The sequence below is a fragment of the Melopsittacus undulatus genome, chromosome 1 (assembly GCF_012275295.1).
Source record: "Melopsittacus undulatus isolate bMelUnd1 chromosome 1, bMelUnd1.mat.Z, whole genome shotgun sequence".
NCBI lineage: Eukaryota > Metazoa > Chordata > Aves > Psittaciformes > Psittaculidae > Melopsittacus > Melopsittacus undulatus.
This window is the reverse complement of record NC_047527.1, coordinates 130,110,724-130,130,395: the sequence shown is the minus strand read 5'-3', so window position 1 is coordinate 130,130,395 and position 19,672 is coordinate 130,110,724. Positions and strand designations below refer to the sequence as shown.

Sequence of the window (19,672 nt, the reverse complement as noted above, 5' to 3'; positions counted from 1 at the left end):
CTAGTGGAAGGTGTCGCTGCCCATGGCAAGGGGTTGGAACTGGATGATCTTAAGGTCCTTTTCAACCCAGAGCAGTTTATGATTCTATAAAAATGTATTCCCCCAGACGAGACAGCTCCTTTCACAATGACGGCAGCAGCCGTGTGAGGGGCGTGCAGTAAACCACCTACAACACTGGATGCCACCGGGGGGAGCCCTCAGAGGACCGTGATCTCACAGGAGCATCCCGACAGCCCCTATCCATCCCCAGCCAGGCCACACGGGGTGCCCCGTCTCCATTTCGCCTTTCCCGCCGCTACCGCCGGCCGGCTCCACCCCCCGCTCCTCCTCCATCCTCCTTCTCCTCCCGCGGCCGGTTGGAAGGCTGCGTACGCCATGGTACGGCGCGGGCGGCGGCGCCGACGCCGACGGTGGGGCGCGGCGGCGGCCGCAGCGGTGAGCCGCGGCAAGGTGAGGCGGACGGCGGGTTTCGCGGGCCGGGCGGGCAATGCATGGCAGCTGGGGGAGGGCGCCGGCCTACCGGCTCTCCGCCTGCCCGGGCCAGTGGCGGCCTTTGTCCGCTCCCAGCGCCTCCGCGGTCCCAGGGAGCGTGGAGGCCCCGTGGTCCCGCCGGGCGCCCTGCACGTGGCGTGGGGGCTCTGAGATAGCAGAGCGCCGGGAAGGGTTTGGAGACTCTCTCTGAGGCTGTGAGAAAGCCTCGGCGGTGATGGGTCCTGCAGCGTGTCTAGTAAGGGCCAAGCGTAGGTTGTTGGGGAGGAGCTTTGTTAATTAATTACTCTGTGTGTGTGTAAGCCTAGGGACGTCACTTTAAAATAGCTAGCTTTTAATATTTTATTTTCATTCCTTTTTTTTTTTTGTTGTTGAAATGGCGCGATGCCACGGACATTTATTTGTGTTGCTTGAGTATACACTTGTGTTGGTATAAAGCTGGAGGCTTCGGGACAAACGCAGGCGTGCTTCCAGAGAACCTGTGGCTGCCCCATCCCTGGCAGTGTTCAGGGCCAGACTGGACGGGGATTTGAACAACTTAGTCAGGTGGAAAGTGCCCCGGACTGTGGGGATTGGAACTGGATAGTTTTTATGGTCTCTTCTAACCCAAACAATTCTATGATTCTATAATCTCTACACCCAACTGTGATCTGGTTCATGCCTAGTTCTCACTTGGGTCAGGCAGTTTTTGTGATTCCAGTCTTGGGAAGTGGTGTGGTGAGTCTTCCATGTAGTGGGAAGGAGCGAGAATACCGGCATCTCTGATCAGCTCTTGCTGATGGAAAGTTAGGGTTTTACCTGGGTTTTTGTTAACAGAGGGTGGTAGTGACACTGAAACGTCTGTTAGGATTTCTGTCCTCTCAGGGACTTCGTAAACCTTCCACCTCTGTATGACCTCATGCTCGCTATTGGCAGTGGGGAAATAAAGACACTAGAACAATTTGTGAGAAATCTGATTGACATAGTACAATAGAAGCAAATGACACTTCTCTCGTGCGTAATGAGGGGCTCTTACTGTCTGCTACTCACCTTTCTGCTGCAGAGGTAAAATGGTGCGCATCATGATTCTTGTAAGGCTCAGCAAAGGGGAGAAGGACACAGACTGTTCTCAGTACTTTCCTGTTTCTCATGGAAGCTTGTTTTTGGCTGAGCAAGGCCTTTGCTGGCTCTTGCTTCTCTTTGTGGCACACTGGTGAGCAGCAGGGATGTGGTGGTAAAGGTTTCCTTGTCCCTAAAATCACAGGTCTGCTGACTGGTGACCTAGCTTGCGAGTTTGTGCCTCCGTTTAAAGCAATAGCCAAGGAAGACAGCAGTACAAACTTGCTTCAGACCTGCAGTTACATTTCCCATTCCAGGGTCTAATTGCTGTGCTGTCCTTGCACAGTGGTTTCAGCACATGGAGCTTGTTAAAGGACTGCTGTCTGACAAAGCTTTTGCTCCCAGAAAACCCGAATGTTAGTAATCCAGACACAAAGAAGGGATATGTTACATGCCTGTTGCACAAAAGTGTTTTCCTTGGAATGATAGGGCTCACGTAGTAACTAGGCACCACCACAGATGAAAGGGATGCTGTTGAATCATGCAGAATTAATTCTGAAATAGGTGTTAATACTGTATGTATCCATGAAATACTAGATAATACAAAAGAAGAGATAGTAGTAGCTAACAGAGCATTTTGACTGTGTTCGTATGCTGCATGCTGATATTTCCATTATTAGTGTTTTTGAAAAGTAGGGGATAATTTCCAGGCAGGTATTGCCTATAGAAGGTAACATTTTTAAGTAACTTGCCTTGTGGTTATGATGGTTGGGCATTCTATACTGTAGGATAAAGTAGCTTGATGGATTTTAGTTTATTTGATTATCAGTTTAAATGAAGCATTGTAAAAGCTATACTCTACTGTTCTGAAAATAGCTGAGTTTACTAAAGTTTGAGGGAGTACTTGGCTTTAGCAGTAGGTTCACTGGAGTGAAAATTACCATAACTTTTCACAGACACAGGTGGAACCACCCTGGAAGTTCCAGGAGTTGTTGCTGTGACAGATATACAGGCACAGGCAATATCTATCTTCACCTTCCATGGAATCAAGGTATCCCTGCAAAGATTATGAAATTGTGATTCATTTTATCGCTTGTGCCTTCTCTCTGAACACTCACTTGACTTTCACCCTGATGGTGCTTGTGCTAGGAATATACTGCTCTGGCCAGCAGGTTTCGGGTTTTATACGCTGGTGCTGTTGAGAAACTGTGGAGCTCTCCTTGGATCTCCTTGCCTTCCTAAATTGCATTATGGCCCTTGAGTCTCAGCCTGGCTGGTGCTGACAGTCCTTTTGACTGTGCATCTAGTTGTGTGATTCTTTTGCACTGCAATACATGACTTTGCCTCTCTTTGCCTTCCACATCACGTGTTTGTATGATGTTTAAAATTAAGCTTTTGTACAATGTTGTTCACCTTTTATGATTCCTGTGAAAGACCAGGATCTTGACTTATAAATACTTCTGGGTTTTTGGTTTGGCAGCTATCAGCATTCTGTCTGGGGCCCTCTATTCTTTCTTGTAGTGCTGCCCATAATTGTCAGTGCTTCAACACAATTGGAGTGCTTCCCCATTTGGTTGTTATTTTGGGGGTATGAGTTCCAGACCCATTAACCTAGTAATGCAGTTCCATTGCCTATAACCCATGGGTGGTGTGCCTTGGGCTTACCTCCATACTGAGCCTGGGACAGGCTTTTCCAGTATGTCTTGAAGGTGTGACTTTGCACAAGTTTGGTTTGTGTGAGTACTTGTTGGAGAATAAACTTAGATAGTTTCAGTTTGAACATTACTGAATTATCTGTCCTCTGCTTCAAATAGAAATGTCCATGCATTGTGTGAACTTGAATGAGGGGAACACAGCGCAACTGATTTTTTTTTTGTTTTTCAATGGTAGGAGCAAAAAGTAGAGAATTGCATCTAACCCTGCTTCTTCCACAGTATGTTCTCCTGATACATTGTCAGAGAAGAATGTGGTAGTGTGGCAATTGACAATGGAAGTGACATGTACACATACCTCTTAAAAATACTAAAGAGGGTAGACAGTGATGTAGGAATAACTCTGATGCTTCCCACTGAAGCTCTGGACATGCACACACAGAAGCTGTTATCTCCTCACAGCCTGCCGGGGAGTTGCCTTGCAGAAGGTCAAGTTGCATCTGTTTTGGATTTGGTATCAGGAAAGTTGCTTTTTCACTTGAGATACCAAAATTCTTCCTGGTGGTGTGGAAAGTAAATCACTTCATGCTTTTCTTTTTCCCCTTGCCTAACAAAGGGGGTGGAATTTGTGGGGATAACAATAAGAAAAACATTGGTTTGACTTGGGGGGGACCTTAAGTGCCTTTTTTCTCCCATCACTCATGTGGATATGTGGGAGCATTGCTGAAACAGGTATGACATCCCTCCCAGCCTTGTTTTCCATCCTTCACCCTTGGTGCCCGACCTGCCAGCCCCCACAGGCACGTACAGGCTGTCTGCTCCTAATTCTGCAGGAACAGTAACTCTCCTCCATGAAGCCCAACAAATCCTGGTGCATTCCTGGGTGTATGGGTGCTATTTTGTCAAATTTAGAGATGGGGGAACTAAGAGATGGGGATGTCTTGAACCTTAATCTTACGTATGAAAAACTTAGATGGTTATTCTTGCAGTAGTTGGATTGGGGGGTGTCGTGGTTTAAATCAAGTCCACACACAGCTCGTTCATTCACTCCCCCCCTTCGCTCCCCCAACTCCCAGAGAGTTAGGAAGGAGAATCCAAAGAATGTAGCCCCCACGGATTGAGATAAGAACGGTTTAATAGCTAAGGCACAACACAAATCACTACTGCCATTACTACTACAAATAATAATGATAAAGCAAACAACAAGCGAAGAGAATAAAACACCTCACCAGCCACCGACCCATAACTCACCCCCCCCCCCCTGCCCAACCAAGCACTGACCGATACCTCCTCCATCCCCCTCAGAGCTCCAGGCCTTCCGGGTAACTCTCGGTTACCTCCTGGGCACGACGTGCTATGGTATGGAATACCTCTTTGGCTAGCCTGGGTCAGGTGTCCTGTCTCTCCTTCCTCCCGGCCTCCCCTCCTCCCTGGCAGAGCATGAGCTCAGAAAAGGCCTCAGGCAAACCAAACATTTGAGCAGTAACTCAAAACATACTTGCTATCAGCAACCGTTCTCAGCCCGAAAGTCAAAACACAGCACTGCACCAGCTACCAAGGAGGAGAAAAATGACTGCTACTGCTCAAACCAGGACAGGGGGCATTTGTAACAGGGAATGTTTTCCATTGCTTTTGAAAATTACCTTGTGGGTGTTTTAAGTAAGTGTTTTTATGTGCAAAAATAACTGAGCTCAGTGGGTATAAAATTTCCTACTTTGACTTTTTCAGCAGCAGGTAATTGTTTCCAGCTTTTACCAGATTTTCAGTACTTAGCTTTTGACTAGTAACTTTAAAAGGCAGTATTTCTCACATCTCAGCAGCATTTCAGCAGACCACTGTGTCTGAACCTATGGTCTGTTCAGGTTGAAATAGTTTCCCTGAGCAAGACTGAAATGTGCATCACCTTTCTGCCTTTGTGTCTTTAGGAATTTAGTGCCACAAAGCTCCTCTATTGAAGTACCTGGATTTTTAAGGTCCCTTCCACCCCAAATCGTTCTAATATTCTGAAATTCTATGCTCTTTCAAGTGTTTAAACATGAATATTTTGACATTTTGTTTAGGCAAATATGTATTTTCTTTCTTGGTATATGTTACTTTGTTGACACTTGTCAAAGTGCTAGACTCTTACGTTGATTATAAATCAGTTTCTGAATGTTGTGATTTAAAAAATGGAAATGTATGTGGCTTCCAGAACTACACAATAACAGTAAACAATGCATAATCTCAGAGGTGATTAGTGCAAGCTCATCCTTGATGTCTGTCTGCTGATGGCAATGGATGCTGGAAATAAAGTCAAGGATGCTTTTTTTTTAACTCCTGGATTATGCCCACCTCATGTGTCAGGTGTTGCCTGTTGTTAGCCTAGGCTTTTTCAGTTAAATGGAGACTTATCAAATGACTGAATAAGATTCTTCGTGGTTGGGCTACAGGGAGCAAGGCCCAAACTAAAATTTTTTTAATTCTGCAGTAAGTTACTTACATCAGGATCTTAGTGTTTGGGGATGCATAAGGATCAAAAAATGTGTTCTATTGGGAAAGAATTTTTTGGTTTCTTTCTTCGTTTAAAATCAGTAATTACACCCCCATAATGGCTCCTCTGGTGCAGATTTAGAAGTAATAGACAAAGAAGAAATTAGTTAGGCATAAAGTAACACAGCAGTGGCTGACTTGGCTGTACAATAGCACAAGAATTAATGTAGTGGCTCCTGGAAACAGTTTATTCATAGCAGTGAGGCTCACAGGTCTTTATATGTTTTTCCATTAAAATGCATAGTGCTTTATTTTTAATGCCGCTCTGGACCAAGTGTATTTCAAGGGAGGTGGATTCTGGACATTCATTTAAGAGGTAGGGGTGAGGGAATATCCAAAGGGATTCAAATGTGGACAACACAACTTCTGCAGTGCCTTGGATCATGCAGTACATTGGGTTGTGCATTCTGCTCTTGCTCAAGCAACAGTGAATCAGTTTCGTGTCAGTTTACATCAGCTTAATAAAAGTGGAGCAAGAACAAAGTTAAGCCCATGTATACCCATTAGTGTAGCTTGTTACATAGAGTCTTATCTGAAGTACTTGTTCAATGCATGTGGTCAGAGGGAATAGTTGGATGTGGTGATATGAGTCTCCTGTGCTAGGATCAGACTTGAACTCTGAAGTTGCAACCTTGGTCACGTCAGAAAGTGTCTCTGCCTGCCGTTGGCAGTGCTTCCTCCTGGTAAGCTACCTTGTGGGCTTCTTGCAAACAAGAAGCGTTTTTGGTTAAAACAGGTTTTCACTTCTTACCAAGTGTTGTGGAAGAAGCTCTGCAGCAGTACTGACAAAAGAGAATGAGTTGCATTGGTTTTATTTTGGGAGTTAGCTAAGTGTCTGCTAAAATACATAATGGTACTGTTATTGCATCTAATATTAAGGTTTCTATGTACTCGGTTAGCATTTTGTTACATTTGAAGATGCATTGCTCACCATTGAGAGGAGGAACGGTGGTGGGTTTCACTGCAGATAAAAGATGCACTGAGCATATGCTTGCAAAGATGAGACATACATATTTTTACATCTGAGTGCTATTCTGTGGAGTTAAACACCCTGCATATCACATCCCCTCCCTAGCCCCAAATCTGGAATCTGTATTTAGGGATTAAAACAGACTGTACTGAGTTTTCCTGGAGTTTAGCTAAATAAGGCACAGTTTACGCATAGCATATTTCGTGAAACAGATTTGCATTTGCGTAGGAGTATAAAAGTAAGTTGAACTGTTGCTAATTTAAGTTTTCCTAATAAGCTGGCGTGTCTGACTCATGTCTTCTCTCGTGTTTTGAATCAGAAGCAGATACCCAAGGATGTGGCTGATATTTTTAATTCCCCCAGTGACAGTGAAGATTTTCTGGGGTTCCAAGATGATGTTTCCAGACAGAGGCTGTTATCAGAAGACACCTATGCTAATCGTGATTCCCTGGAGCCAGGAAAAAAGGTAGGGAGAGATTGCCTTGGCCCAGTTATGCTGTCTGCGTGACGTAGTACTCTGAGCCTGTGTCAAGACTGTGTAAGGTATTACTCTCCGCAAACCCCATAATTTGCAGTTCTTGTATTAAAAATGAGTGTAAACAAACTTGCTATATTTTTAGGGTTCAATGATTGCTTTTAAAAACTGCTTACTTATATAAAAAGGAAAATAAGTTTCATTAAAAGGCAAGTTTAAGTGAAGCAAATAGGAAAGAGAGAATTATCCTGGGCTGATATGCTCTCTGACTACATACAGCAGTGGAAATGCATGATAATAGAGGAGCATTTGTGAATATGCAGACTTCAAGGTATTTCTTCCAGAAATTTATCTCGGTTCTGTTTCTGCACTAAAATAACATTTTAGTGACAGTGACCCACAGAAACTACCAGCTCCAGTTGACGATTGTGAGATTTGCTGGATCTCTGCTTGCTTAGTGGTGAAGTAGCTAGATCAGCATAATGGTTTGTACCTGCTTAAGAAGTGCTGAAGGCAATGAGGACAATGTCTTGTGGTAGCAAAGGAAATGGAGAGAATGGGTTTTGTATGAGTGTATACTATTTCTGAGCCTTTGTAGGCAAATGGCCTCGGGAGAGTGTAGAAGCTTTTTGGGGGTAGAGCCACAGTCTGCTATGAAGAAAGACGGTGGCTAAAATGTAGTGAAATGGGTTCTAAATTGCTTTGTAGTGTTGTTGCTAGATGGGAATACTAGTAACTTCAGAAAACCAGAAGGTGGCTTGCTCCTGTGTTTGTGGCTTTGTGTGGAGCAAGGATCAATAAAGAGGTGGTGATGGAGCAGGAGCCTTGTGCGGGAGCCTGAGCTTCTGCTGCCTGCTTGGGACAGCTGTCCCCTTACTTTGCTTCTCTCTGCCTTGGTTTCTCAACTTGAGAGATGGAGATTATGATAATGATCTTTGCTACAAATTTTTCTAACAAGAGATACTGTGGAAGTGTTAGGTGCTGTTAGTTTAAAATGTGTTACTGGAAACCCCAGTGAGACCTGTTCCAAATTTACAGCTGCCACTGCAGCCTTCATTACCATTCTTGTGTTTCCCTGGGGCTGAGAATTGTTTTAAATCTCCATCAGTATTAACTCCTGTACCACTAAATGGTACACTAAACACAAGAGCAAAGCAAGAGGAAATTCAGAAAAATTGGGCACTTGTTGGGAGAAGAGGCAAGGCAGCTGCCCTGCTAGGAGGTGAATGGGGTCTTGGTGCATCAGGTGTTCTCTTGGATGCTGATGGGCAAATGTACTAATAAGTAGCAACTTCTGCGTGTTTGCTTTTCCTTAGGGCTTTTTGGAGTTCTGCTTCCATAATCTCTATGTTTTGTGGAGTTTCAGCCATTTCTCCTGCAGTTATCCCTGATGCCTTTTTTACCTTGTGTAGACCATTCTTCATAGGTGTAACAGCATAGCTCTAGGTGTGTTATTTTCAGTCACTTCAGCTAACAGTTTATTTCCTTCCTCCCTTTCATTGTGAAGTTTCTTGAAAAAACAGAATGCATAACAACTTCAGTTTCCCTCCAAGAAATGCAATTTAACTTTAAAGTAACTTCCCTATTGTGTTGGTTCCTTTCTCAAGTACCTGCACCGCAGCTATCAACAAAAGAATAAAGCAATTTTGCTCAGAGAAAACTTATTCCAATTACCCATAATAATTTGTAGGAGATGTTTAAGTGCAAAAAACCAGCATATGTAGTAGTTCCCCCCTCCCATTCCCCTCTAAGTTTTTCCACTCGTGTATTGTATCTGTTTTTCACCAGACATTTTAAGGTAAAGAAGGGTGTAATTAAAGTCATGGAAGGGAGAGAATTGAAAGGAATAATAAAGATATTTAGTAAGTGTATTGTATGAAAGGTCATTTTTATATCTTGTATGAGAGGATGAAGTAGCAGAAGAAAACTGGGGAAAACTGTTGCTGGCTTTCAAGAGGCAGATGTGGTATGAATGTGAGTTATGTTCCTACTGGGAACAAGTTTTTTCAGGAGACTAATGGGCAAGTTGGCAGATGGTCTTCTACTAATTCTGACTGGGAGTATGGAAATACATTACTGATTTAGTAAATACATTGTGTTTAGTTGGTAAATAATGTGCATATTGTGAAGAGTGTTTTAATGAGATCTTGGTTTCTTTTTCATGGGCCTAGACCCTAGAATATGTTTGAATTATAAACTGCACCACTGAAACAGAGTTGAACAGTTGGAAGGTGGAGGGATATTAGTCAGGGTGCTCAAAGCTCTTTGTGTTGGTATCTGTCACTTCAGTGATAGTCTACCAGCATAAGAAGGAACAGATTCCATCTCAGAGACTCTTGAGTGCTGCTGCAGCAAGCCCAGAGGAGAAGCTTTTTTATTTTTTTTTTAACTGTGTTTGTAGTTCATATTTTCTTCCTTTTGTCCAGGATTCAGCACTGACAGTTATGTTTCTCCTTAGTAGCTGTTGCAGTGCTGTGTTTTGGCTTCAGTCTGAGAACAGCGTTGATAACACATCAGTGTTTTCGTTGTTGCTCAGTAGTGCTAATCCTTATTAGGGATTCTTCAGTGTGTCATGCTCTTCCAATGTGGAAGGGCACAAGAAACCAGGGGAGAGCAGAGACAGGGCACCTGACCCACACTGTACCACAGCACATCATGCCTAGTATGTAAACTGGGGGAAGTTACCCGAAAGGGCAGATCTCTGCTTTTGTCAGGCTGGGTATGGGTCAGCAGGTGGTGAGCAATTATGCATCACTGCTGGTTATTGTTGGGTTTTTTTTCCTTCTCTTTTTAGTTTTATATTCTCTCCCTTTGTTATTTCCCTTATTATCAGTGGTAGTTTTGTATTGTACCTTAGTTGCTGGACTATTCTTATCTCAGCCTCTGGGGTTTACATTCTTGATTCTCCTCCCCATTCCACCAAGAGTTGGTGGGAGAAAAGGGGAAAGTGAGTGAGAGGCTGCATGATTCTGAGGTACCAGCTGGGCTTAAATTATAACACCATTCAAGGCCTGTTTTTTTAGGTGCAGAAGAAAGCACAGGATGATAATTTACACATTAAAAAGCAGATAGTTTATTTTCATTGGGTAGTACTGAAGAAGAGGTGAAAGAGGCAAAGAAGAAGAAAGTTTCACCTGCAAGAAGCAGCTCAAAGTGAAGGGGGGAAAAAAGATAAATCCTAAGCTAAATAACTTAGTGCTGAAGCTGTATGTCTTCTGCTTTCTTCTTTGGACAGGCTTTGCCTGCAAAGTGCTTTCACTTTACAGTATATGCCATCTCATTGGTATCTTCTTGAACCTCAGAACCTGTTTATTGTGGCTGTGAGACTACTGTGTATCTGACTGTCTCTCACAGCTGTTTGGCTGGTGTTTTTACAGGGGGTTCAGTGTCAGTCCAGATACCTCACTGAAGAGCTGCAGAGGATTTTTACAGAAGACACTGATTCTGAAATGGAAACATTTGAAGGCTTTGCTTCAAGTGAGGTAGATGTGAATAAAAAAGAAGTTCTGGTAAGGCAATTACGTATGTGTGAATGTATATGTTGACTTCTGTTTTTTTCTGTTTCTTCTGTGTTAACCTCCTGTTCTAGTAGGAGTGTTTCTGATACACTGTTCTTTCTTCATGCTGAAGAAAAATATTTTGAAAGAGATAAAAAGCTTTATTTAGTGTAACATTACATGAGACATGAGGTCTTCTTCCCCTGCTTGTAGACTGTGCTGGTCAAAAATGTTCCTTTGAAGACAACCATGTTTGTATCAGACTATTAATATGTAGATTTTGTATTGATCTCTGCAAAGGGAGAAGTGGTGTACTGTGAACTTTTAAACATTTGTTGGCTTAAGTGCATTTATGACTGTGCCTTTGGGTGGTGAGGCTGCTGCCTAGAATTAGTGATTTAAAAATTACCTTTTTTGTGTCACAGCCAATAATGTAACATGGGATTCTTCCTGCCTCTAGGCAGTAGAGTCGGATTTGAGTGATGAAGAACGTGATAATTTTTTGGGTAGCGAGGAAGAAGAGGAGGAAGAGGTGAAGAAGGAAGTTTCCCCCAAAAGAAAAAGCTTTGGCCTCCATGTTGCCTTACAGTTTCCCACCAGAAAGTCATCTGAGAAAAAAGTTCCTGAACAGGATTCTAACTTACCTCTAAAGGAAGGTGAATCCCTCACACCTCATTCAGAAGAAATAAGCTGTAAGTGGTGGGATAAACTAGAGGGCTCTGCTTCAGAGTCTGAAGAAGACATGAAAGAAACACAGGAGGAAAGTTCCAGTGCTCTGCTTAAAAGAGCCATGAATATTAAAGAAAATAAAGCCATGGTAAGACTTAGAGGACTTAATGTCCTCTAACATTTACATCCTAATACTTAGCTTCAGCACAGTTGAATGTTGGGGTGCTGTGCTGGGACTTTGGGAAAATCTCATGGTGGTTTGTGTTTCAATTTTTCTGCCTGGAAAGACCCTAGAGGACCAACAGGATCCAGACATTAAGCCCTAAGATAGCCTCAAGTAGGACTAGCTTACTAAGACCAGAACTGAACCAATCATTTTGCATGTGGATATGAGCAAAGTTACAGATGGCTCAGCTGTACTCTCATATTCAGAACATGTCAGAAAAACAGCATGTCCCTTCAAATGGTTTGTGGTATCATTTGCACAGCAGAGTTTATACTTTTCATTTGTGTCTGACAGATCTGCTGCAGTTAGTGATTGCAAAGCCAGCTAAAAACTGCTAAGGATGCTAAAATGTAGTTTTTTAATTGTGTGGGATGTGTTTACCATTATGCTTTGTTATATAAATACTGAAAGAGTGTGTTTGTGTGTGTTTAGGTCTGGAAAGGAAAGACACTGATCATTACCTAACACCTTTTCCTCTATTGTCCAAAATGCTACCAGCTCTCTATCACGCAGTTGTGTAGATCCAAGTTGATGTTGGTCCTCAGTGGTTCCTTTAGTTTTACTGTACTCCTGGAAAAGTTGTGGCTGCTCAAGTACAAGTACACCTCTTGGGTGTGTAGGTCTCAGTGTAAAAACTTTTTTTAGTTTTGTACCTGTGTTTCTAATGTGGTTTGTATCCTCACTGCTGTTTGTTGTTGGTCTTGCTGCTTTTCCGCTATTCTCACTCTTCTAGTTCAACCATTGTGAAATTCATTGGCATCCTAGTTGCAGTACTGCAGTGACATTGAATAGGTCTTGGTAAATGACACACTGAAGTATTTACTGAGAAATGCACCATCCTTTAGCATTACTGGCTGTGGTTTGCAGCATTTGTGAAGTCAGCACTAGCTGTCATGGTTGAAAGAAGGGATGTTCCTAGTCTTTGTTACTAAGGGCCACTGAAAAATGATAAGGAAAGTTTCTCTGCTGCAATGTCACTGTTTAAAGGGGCACTCGCCCTGACAAAAAGCACAAGTGTATCAGCAGTCATTCGGAAAAATAGCCCATAGGGAACATTCTGTGGTCTTCTGGTCAAAGGCACCCTGTTTTCCTTCTCTCGCTCCTGTCATGGACTGTGATTTTCTCATTATTGGTCATAGATGTTGTAACCATGTTGTAATGTGCTTCTTCAGTGCTGTTTTGACAAAATTGGATGTTATTCTAGCTAATTCAAAGTCCCAGTAAGAGTTAATGGGAGCTGTGAAGATAGTGCTGCCTGCAGAGTTTTGCTTATTCAGGGGTAAATTAACTGCTTTTATGAGCCCCACTTAAATAAAATACCTTCAGAAAGATTTAATGCGAAAACCTGAAATTTCATGTGTTTAGATATAATTCTGTGTGTATGTGAGGAACAGATGATTGGTGTTGCTTGTTTGCAAGTTTGCAGTGAGTTTTCAATGTGACATCACTGTTGATTTCAGCTTGCTCAGCTGCTGGCAGAACTGAATTCTATACCTGAACTGTTCCCAGTGAAAAACTCCACCTCAACTCCTTCGGTAAGTCTCTGCTACCAGCTGGAGGTGGCAGTCATTTTGTTAGATTTAGGATTAATGTGTTTCCTGATGAAATGCTTTCACCGTGGTTGTTTTGGTTCTTTGTTTTTGGTCACTTTGTTTGCATAGATTTGCTATTGGTCAGTATTTAAGTACCAGAGGTTATGTGAGGAAATGGAATTTTATGAGATAATTTATGGAGAAATATGGAGACCAAGGTGAGTGCTTCTTTATCGTTTTTGTCCCAGAAATACCATTGAGATGCTAGACAAATGCTTGTGTATGTGAGAACAAGGGAGAGTATTTGCTTTCCTTTGGGTTTAGATCCTGTTAATATCCCTCTTGTGGGGTTTTCTTCTAAAATCCGCACTTTGTAGCAGACCTATGCTGATGAAATTGAACCACTTCAACATGAACCCAGAATGATACTAATATTATTTCAACTGAATTTTCTTGACTAGAAGCAGAGATGTGGGAAAATACGAATATTTTGCTTCTGAAAAACAGTGAGAGCTGACTTCTACCTTAATATGCCATACATAAAATTTTGGTACTGTTCTGTGGTATTGATTGGACTAGAATTAGACTTTTATTCTTTTCTTTCTAGAAACAGAAGAAAATCCCAAGGAGGACATTTTCGGAAGGCCAGATAGCACGTCGCATGAACCCAGCCAGAAATGCTCGTCCACCAGAAAAATTTGCCTTGGAAAAGTTTGCTGTGTCAGCTATAAAGTTTGCAGAACAATTCAGTAGCTATAGACAACAAAACCTCCTGAAGAAGAGACTCAGTGTGGTATTTGCCAGACTTTGACATCTCCAGTAGTCAGGGATTAGGAAACTTTTAAATTGTTGGCCAGCACTTAGATCAGACATCACATCCTACAGAAAGCTAATGAGAAGTGTTGGTTGGGATTAGCTACAGAAAAGTTATCTTCAGGCCTCCCTGCCTCATCTTTCACCCATTAACTGGGCTCTGTTTGTGACCTGTGTTGTCCAGACATGACAGGGCAGTTTATAAGGTCCATTATTTATTCATTATTTGAAAATTACTAGAGCCCACAATGTAGAAGGCCTTCGAGTGGCAAGGCAGTGGGGCTGGTGGAGGTGGCAAAGGAGATCTTCTCTATCTTCAGACTCAGTGAAAAACGTAACAAAAGAGATAGAAGTTATATAGCTGAACTGAGAATGAATGGAATTGCACCAACAAACTGCTGATGTACTGGTTAGCCATTCAAGAATTGTAGGTTTTATTCTTTCCCACTTTCTTAAATCTGGGTTTTTCCTCCGTTGGCTTATGTTGGTCATTTGTCTTGGTTATATTTATTGTATAGCTTTTATGAGGAACTTTGCATCTGCACAGGCTCGGTTCCAGTTCTGCATGTAGGAATGAGAGCTCGGCATAGTTGAAGCATTATAGAGGGAACGTGGCTATTAAATAAAATGAGAACCTGGACTGGTAAATGGCTACTTTGGAGAGAAAAGAGCTGATCTTGGGTGAAGGATAAATGAGTTGTTAAAGAGTGGGATAGGGAGAAAGCTAAGGATCAGATGAAACTCATACATGAATAGGGGTCAAAGAGAATGATACTTGGAAGGAAAAAAAGAACACATATGCAATAGTGAATGGAGGACTCCCTTCTAGATAACAAGCAGGATAGTAAGAAAGGGCTCTGTATGGCAGTACTAACCTAAAACTTCGGTAAAGATTTTTTTGGAGGACATTAGAAATTGTTATTGGAGAAAGCAATTAAAGAGTATGGTTGGAGATTGAAGGAGCAGAGCATGGGAAGGCAGAACATCATAGTTCCTTCTTTTAAGAGGAGAGAAATGGAGTATGAAGAGTTACAGTAGACATGTGCAGGGAATGCAAAGGAAAGGATGTAGCAGAAAAATATGTTAGGGATTGCAGAAATAGAAGTAGTAATGGTGGGAAGGAAAAACACAGAATGAATAATAAGTAGGGTATAGAAAAGATTATGGAGGAGAGGGAGAGAAAGAGGTGGTGATGATTTGGAAACTATTCCCTGTTCCCACCGCGGTCCATGAGCCCTCTAGACTGCATATGCATTATAAATGAAAGAATTTGTCACCAAGTGTGGTGACAGAATCTTTGTAACACCAGACAAAAAGTGTTGAGATGAGTTTGTTTAGCAGGGGAATTGTGGAGTGCACAAAAGGAGAAGATCATCAAAATATTCATCATACCGTCCAGTAGAGGATATTACTGAGGAGGACTTGGACAACATTGCAATCACTGTTAAAGATAAAATCTATAACAAAGTTCTAGTAAGTGGCTGCTGTTCATGAGTGTGACCATGTGCTTAAAAATGAACATTCTTAATAGTTCACTGGTATTTGCTAAAAGGTATGCTTTCCTTCATTAGAGAGAGCAGCTTGGCCCTATAATATTACACAAGCACAACTTTGAAAGCTTTGCCAGGCTTCCATGGGCTTGCCTCTGCTGGTTGATATGCCCCACCAATTTTTTCCTCAGCAAGGAAGTACTTTCTTCATTGAGTTTTTAAGTGGGATTTGCTACAGCTATGAGTCCACCACTAATGAAAGTGGACATCCCTTTGATCTCTTATTCTCACTTAGTATAAATGTGGTGGTGGTTGAACTATTAATAGTGATCCCCGCTGCTCATTGTACCCCCTGGAAATGACATTTCTATATGGTTTGGGTAGTTTCCAAAGCTCTTGATGAAACTTATCCTTCCTTTCATTCATTGGGTTTGGCTATTATTAGTTGTCTTAAAGATCTAGATGGTCAGCATGCTATTACATGCCTCATTAGATTTGCAGAAATGAGTCACAAGGTCATTTTCTGAATAGTATTAGCTCTTTCCGAGATAGATAAAGGATCAGAACTGCGGCATGAGGTTTGGAGTTTAGACTCCCAGTGCAGCTGAGGCTGGGCTCTGTAAAATTCCTAGCATCTCTCCAGAGATTAATTATAATAACAGAACTTATTGATATGAATGAAAATAATTTCTGAATTTGACTTCAAATTGCTGAATTTGAATTCAAAACAAGTTTGTACTTTGCTGTCAGCAGATGTACTAGCAAAGGTCAGCAATGAGTATTTAAAATGCCCTTTGGACATGCATGTTTCTCCTCCTTTCCAACTTTAGGGTAGTACTTGCCACCAGTGTCGACAAAAGACAACTGATACAAAGACAGTCTGTCGCAACCATGGCTGTGGTGGAGTAAGGGGACAATTTTGTGGACCATGTCTTCGAAATCGATATGGGGAGGATGTGAAATCAGCACTACTTGATCCAGTAAGTATTTCCAGGGCTTGAAAGAAATTAATGAATATTGTTTTGTCAATAAGCTGAGGAGCACATGCTCATGATAACATAGAGTTTAAAGCTTTTTGCCATGAGAAAATCTGTAGTTACTGTTAAAACTGACACTGATCTTGTTGGAGCTCAAGTGGAACATGCTGGACCTGGGTTACAATCCATCCATCTTCCTGGTTTGAAGCTCCCATTTCTTACTAGATAGTGGAGGGAAAGCGTGACAGCTTTTAAAAAAAGAAATCTGTCCCCTTCCATAAAAATGCCAAAACATTCAGGTTTTTTTAATGCTGTCAGTCATGTGGCATGCAAAGCAGGTTCCTTGGTTTAGATTCCAATTTTTAAATATGAAAAAAAAGGAAAAGGATACCTAGAAGTCTTAAGGTTGGTTCCCTCTTCTCTGTTCTCCCCCAAGGCTATGAGGAAGGAGAACGTGCAAGCTGCTGCTAGAGAATGAGGCCTGTGGCTACACAAAAAAACCCTCTGCAGAATAGTCCTCCCTGTGTTCAGCTTGTTCTGGGGCCTCCTCTCACTCTCCTCTGCTTTAGATTTTGAGTTTCTGGGCTGTTCTGAAAGACAGTTGAGAACTAATGGCTCTGATTTACTAGCCCAGTGTAATGGCTGCAATTCTGTAATGCAGGCTGTTAAAATTTGCCTGTCTGTTAAGTTGCTGAGCAGCTGGGAGATCTTTAACTTCATGTGCATGCTGGGTAATTCAATCCCAGGAATCATGCTATACCAGCAGACAGAGCCAAAGAAACCTGTCAGAGGGGGTACTTGTCTTTTGCTAGGCAGGTCGCTGCAGTCAGCCTAGCATAGATGAGTTACTATTAGGCATTGTGGATGCCTTTAGTTTATTTGAAAATCAATACTGAGTACATCAGAGAACCTGAGTCTTCAGAGTTCAGAAGTATTCAAGCAAACAGGGTAGTACTTGATAATTTATTTAATCTGAAGAATTTGGAAAGTGTTTATAAGGTTGGCTGGCTGGTTGATAGAGGATTTTAAAACCTTGTGTCTGAGTAATGGAAAGGTGACTGTAATCTTACTCATGTCTTGCCTTTACTTCCGCCTTTCACCCTCACTCCCTTGCAGGCCTGGATCTGTCCTCCTTGTCGAGGGGTGTGCAACTGCAGCTACTGCCGCCGGCGGGATGGGCGCTGTGCCACAGGCATGCTCATCCACTTGGCCAAGTTCTATGGCTACAACAATGTTAAGGAGTACCTGGAAAGGTGAGGGTTGTGTGCCACTCTAATTTTCTTTTAAACCGTTGTAGCCCTTTAAAGAATACCCGACTTCTGTGGCCTGGGGCAGATCCTGGACCTGTGCAAAAGAAATCTTTTGGACTTGAAATCAGCTTCAGTAAAGTGAGTCATATTGTCTGTAAAGAACTGATTTCCGTAAGAGATAGAAATGCTTTTGCCAATTCGAAATCTATATTGATTGCTTGGAGCATATAGAAGTGCTATTTTGGAAGTTGTCAGCTTCATCTATGGTAGTTGTCTGTTTATGGAGAACCAGAGTTTCCTAGAAAGCGCTAACACTGTTTTCTCACATTTTGTAGTTTGCAGAAACAACTGGAGAATGACAAATGAGGACTCTGAACTCAGCATGTGCCTGCAACTGATTAATATGTTGACAATATTTGACTTCAGAAGGTTATTACCATGTTTTATAAAAGATAGAATTGTAGGGTAGAGTATATGAATTTCTTAATTTAGAACTTTGATTGATGTGGTCTTATGCAAAAGATCTCTCAGGAAAATATTTTGGTAGAGAAATCTACGTGCACAGACCTATATGTTAAGTGAAATGGCACTCTTGAACTTTGAGTGGTTAATTTTTAAGAGAGCTACACAACCACATGATTGAGAACTTTGTCAATTTGAGCAATATTTTTATTTATATAATTGTGCAAGTTTCCGGAAAGGGTATTTAATAACTACCTGTAAAGCATTCTTGTCTTTAAAGAAACAAAACACCCTTTGTGTTCCAGCTTGATCCTAAGGATTCAGTTTTCCAAACCTTTCTGAACCTACTCCAGCACCTATAGTTTATGGAACTTTCCATGCAAAGAAGGGAAAGGTACTTTCATCTGAATGCCATAATATTTCAGCCAAAGCTGATGCAATGTACCAGTGGGAGATGATTTTTTTTTTTATTCCAAAGTGCAATTAGTAACTAAAACATGAAAGTGGAAGAGTCTTTTATTAAAAAAAAATAAAGAATTTTGAACATCATCCCAGTCATCTCAATACAGAAAAAGAATTGTTCACCTATGTGATGTACCTGCTGCCTGAACCAACTACCTTACAGCAGCTGGTAACTGGTTAACTGGTTTAAATCACAGAGTTCTGGATTACTTTTTTTACGTACAATTCATATTTAGATGTTTTTTCATATGTACAGCCAAACTTTCAAACTTTGTTTAAATGCAACATGTTTGTATTGCAGTATGGTTATGTTAAAATTCTTGTAAGATACGTGATTCATTTTATGTAGAAAGAATAAAAAGTAATGAACAAGAGTAATTTGTGAGTTGAACTACACCCAGATGCTGATGTCTCCCATTAATTTCCATAGCTGCTGTAATGAAGGGATATTTGCAGATCAGTAATAATTATGTGGAGAAAGACATGAACACAACACTGACAGATGAGGATATAACAACATAGAGCATATAGAGTGTTACAGGAAAGATTGTGGTTTTGGGAGGCAAATCTGCTCCAGCTGATTATGAAAAATATCTCCTTTTGCTTTAGCTACAAGGCAGATTAAGAAAGCAGTACATAGTAGTGAAAGCTTAGTACTAAACTGCCAAGAATAAAGCTACATCTGCTAGAGCCTATTTAGGTGGCTTCTCCTTGCTTTTCACAGTGAAAGTCCAAACGTAAGTTGGCCTTCTTCTTTTGGTTTTAGAAATTGGACATTCATATACATTATTAGTTTCACTTCAATCCACTGGAATAGTCCTCACAAAAATGACTCACGAGTCAGTGCCTTGAGCCAGTTCAGCTATGGTCCCAGCTAGATGTCTCACCTGGTGCCTACACTAAAGATAGCCACATGGTATTCTGTAGTGGAAGACCAGAGTACTTCAGATTCACAGAGCTGCCTATTGCTGAATACTTAAAAGCTGTGTTTAAATATACAGATTCAGTGTAGACTGTTGTTGGCCTGTTGTGCGTCTTCTGTGTGAATGTGGAGATGAGTATGTAGCTTCTGCTGGGAATGGACATCTGGTTTCATCAGCATGCCCTTTCATTGAAAGTAGGGACTGGGAACTACTTATAT

The 19,672-nt window shown here is 41.7% G+C and overlaps 1 protein-coding gene across 4 annotated transcripts; it reads left to right on the top strand.

Moving 5' to 3' along the window:
* Positions 1-315: 315 nt before the first annotated feature.
* Positions 316-18,927, top strand: CDCA7L (cell division cycle associated 7 like). 4 transcript variants are annotated; one of them, XM_031052390.2, is made up of 10 exons: positions 316-450; positions 6,998-7,144; positions 10,531-10,635; positions 11,111-11,467; positions 13,006-13,080; positions 13,685-13,870; positions 15,229-15,363; positions 16,211-16,360; positions 17,474-17,610; positions 17,943-18,927. In XM_031052390.2, exons 1-10 carry the CDS (start codon positions 376-378, stop codon positions 17,971-17,973), a joined length of 1,398 nt encoding a protein of 465 aa, XP_030908250.2. In that variant the 5' UTR covers positions 316-375; the 3' UTR covers positions 17,974-18,927. The 4 variants fall into 4 exon arrangements, with proteins under 4 accessions (XP_030908250.2, XP_030908249.2, XP_030908247.2 ...); XM_031052389.2 differs by having other exon boundaries at positions 10,531-10,662; positions 15,232-15,363; XM_031052387.2 differs by having other exon boundaries at positions 10,531-10,662.
* The last annotated feature ends 745 nt before the right edge of the window (positions 18,928-19,672 follow it).

What these genes read in the sequence shown, in the direction of transcription:
- CDCA7L (XM_031052387.2), top strand. Translation starts at nt 376, where the DNA reads ATGGTACGGCGCGGGCGGCGGCGCCGACGCCGACGGTGGGGCGCGGCG. An exon ending in TTAAAGAAAATAAAGCCATG is followed by an intron (nt 11,468 to 13,005) that starts GTAAGACTTAGA and finishes TGTTGATTTCAG; the next exon opens with CTTGCTCAGCTGCTGGCAGA. An exon ending in ACTCCACCTCAACTCCTTCG is followed by an intron (nt 13,081 to 13,684) that starts GTAAGTCTCTGC and finishes TTTTCTTTCTAG; the next exon opens with AAACAGAAGAAAATCCCAAG.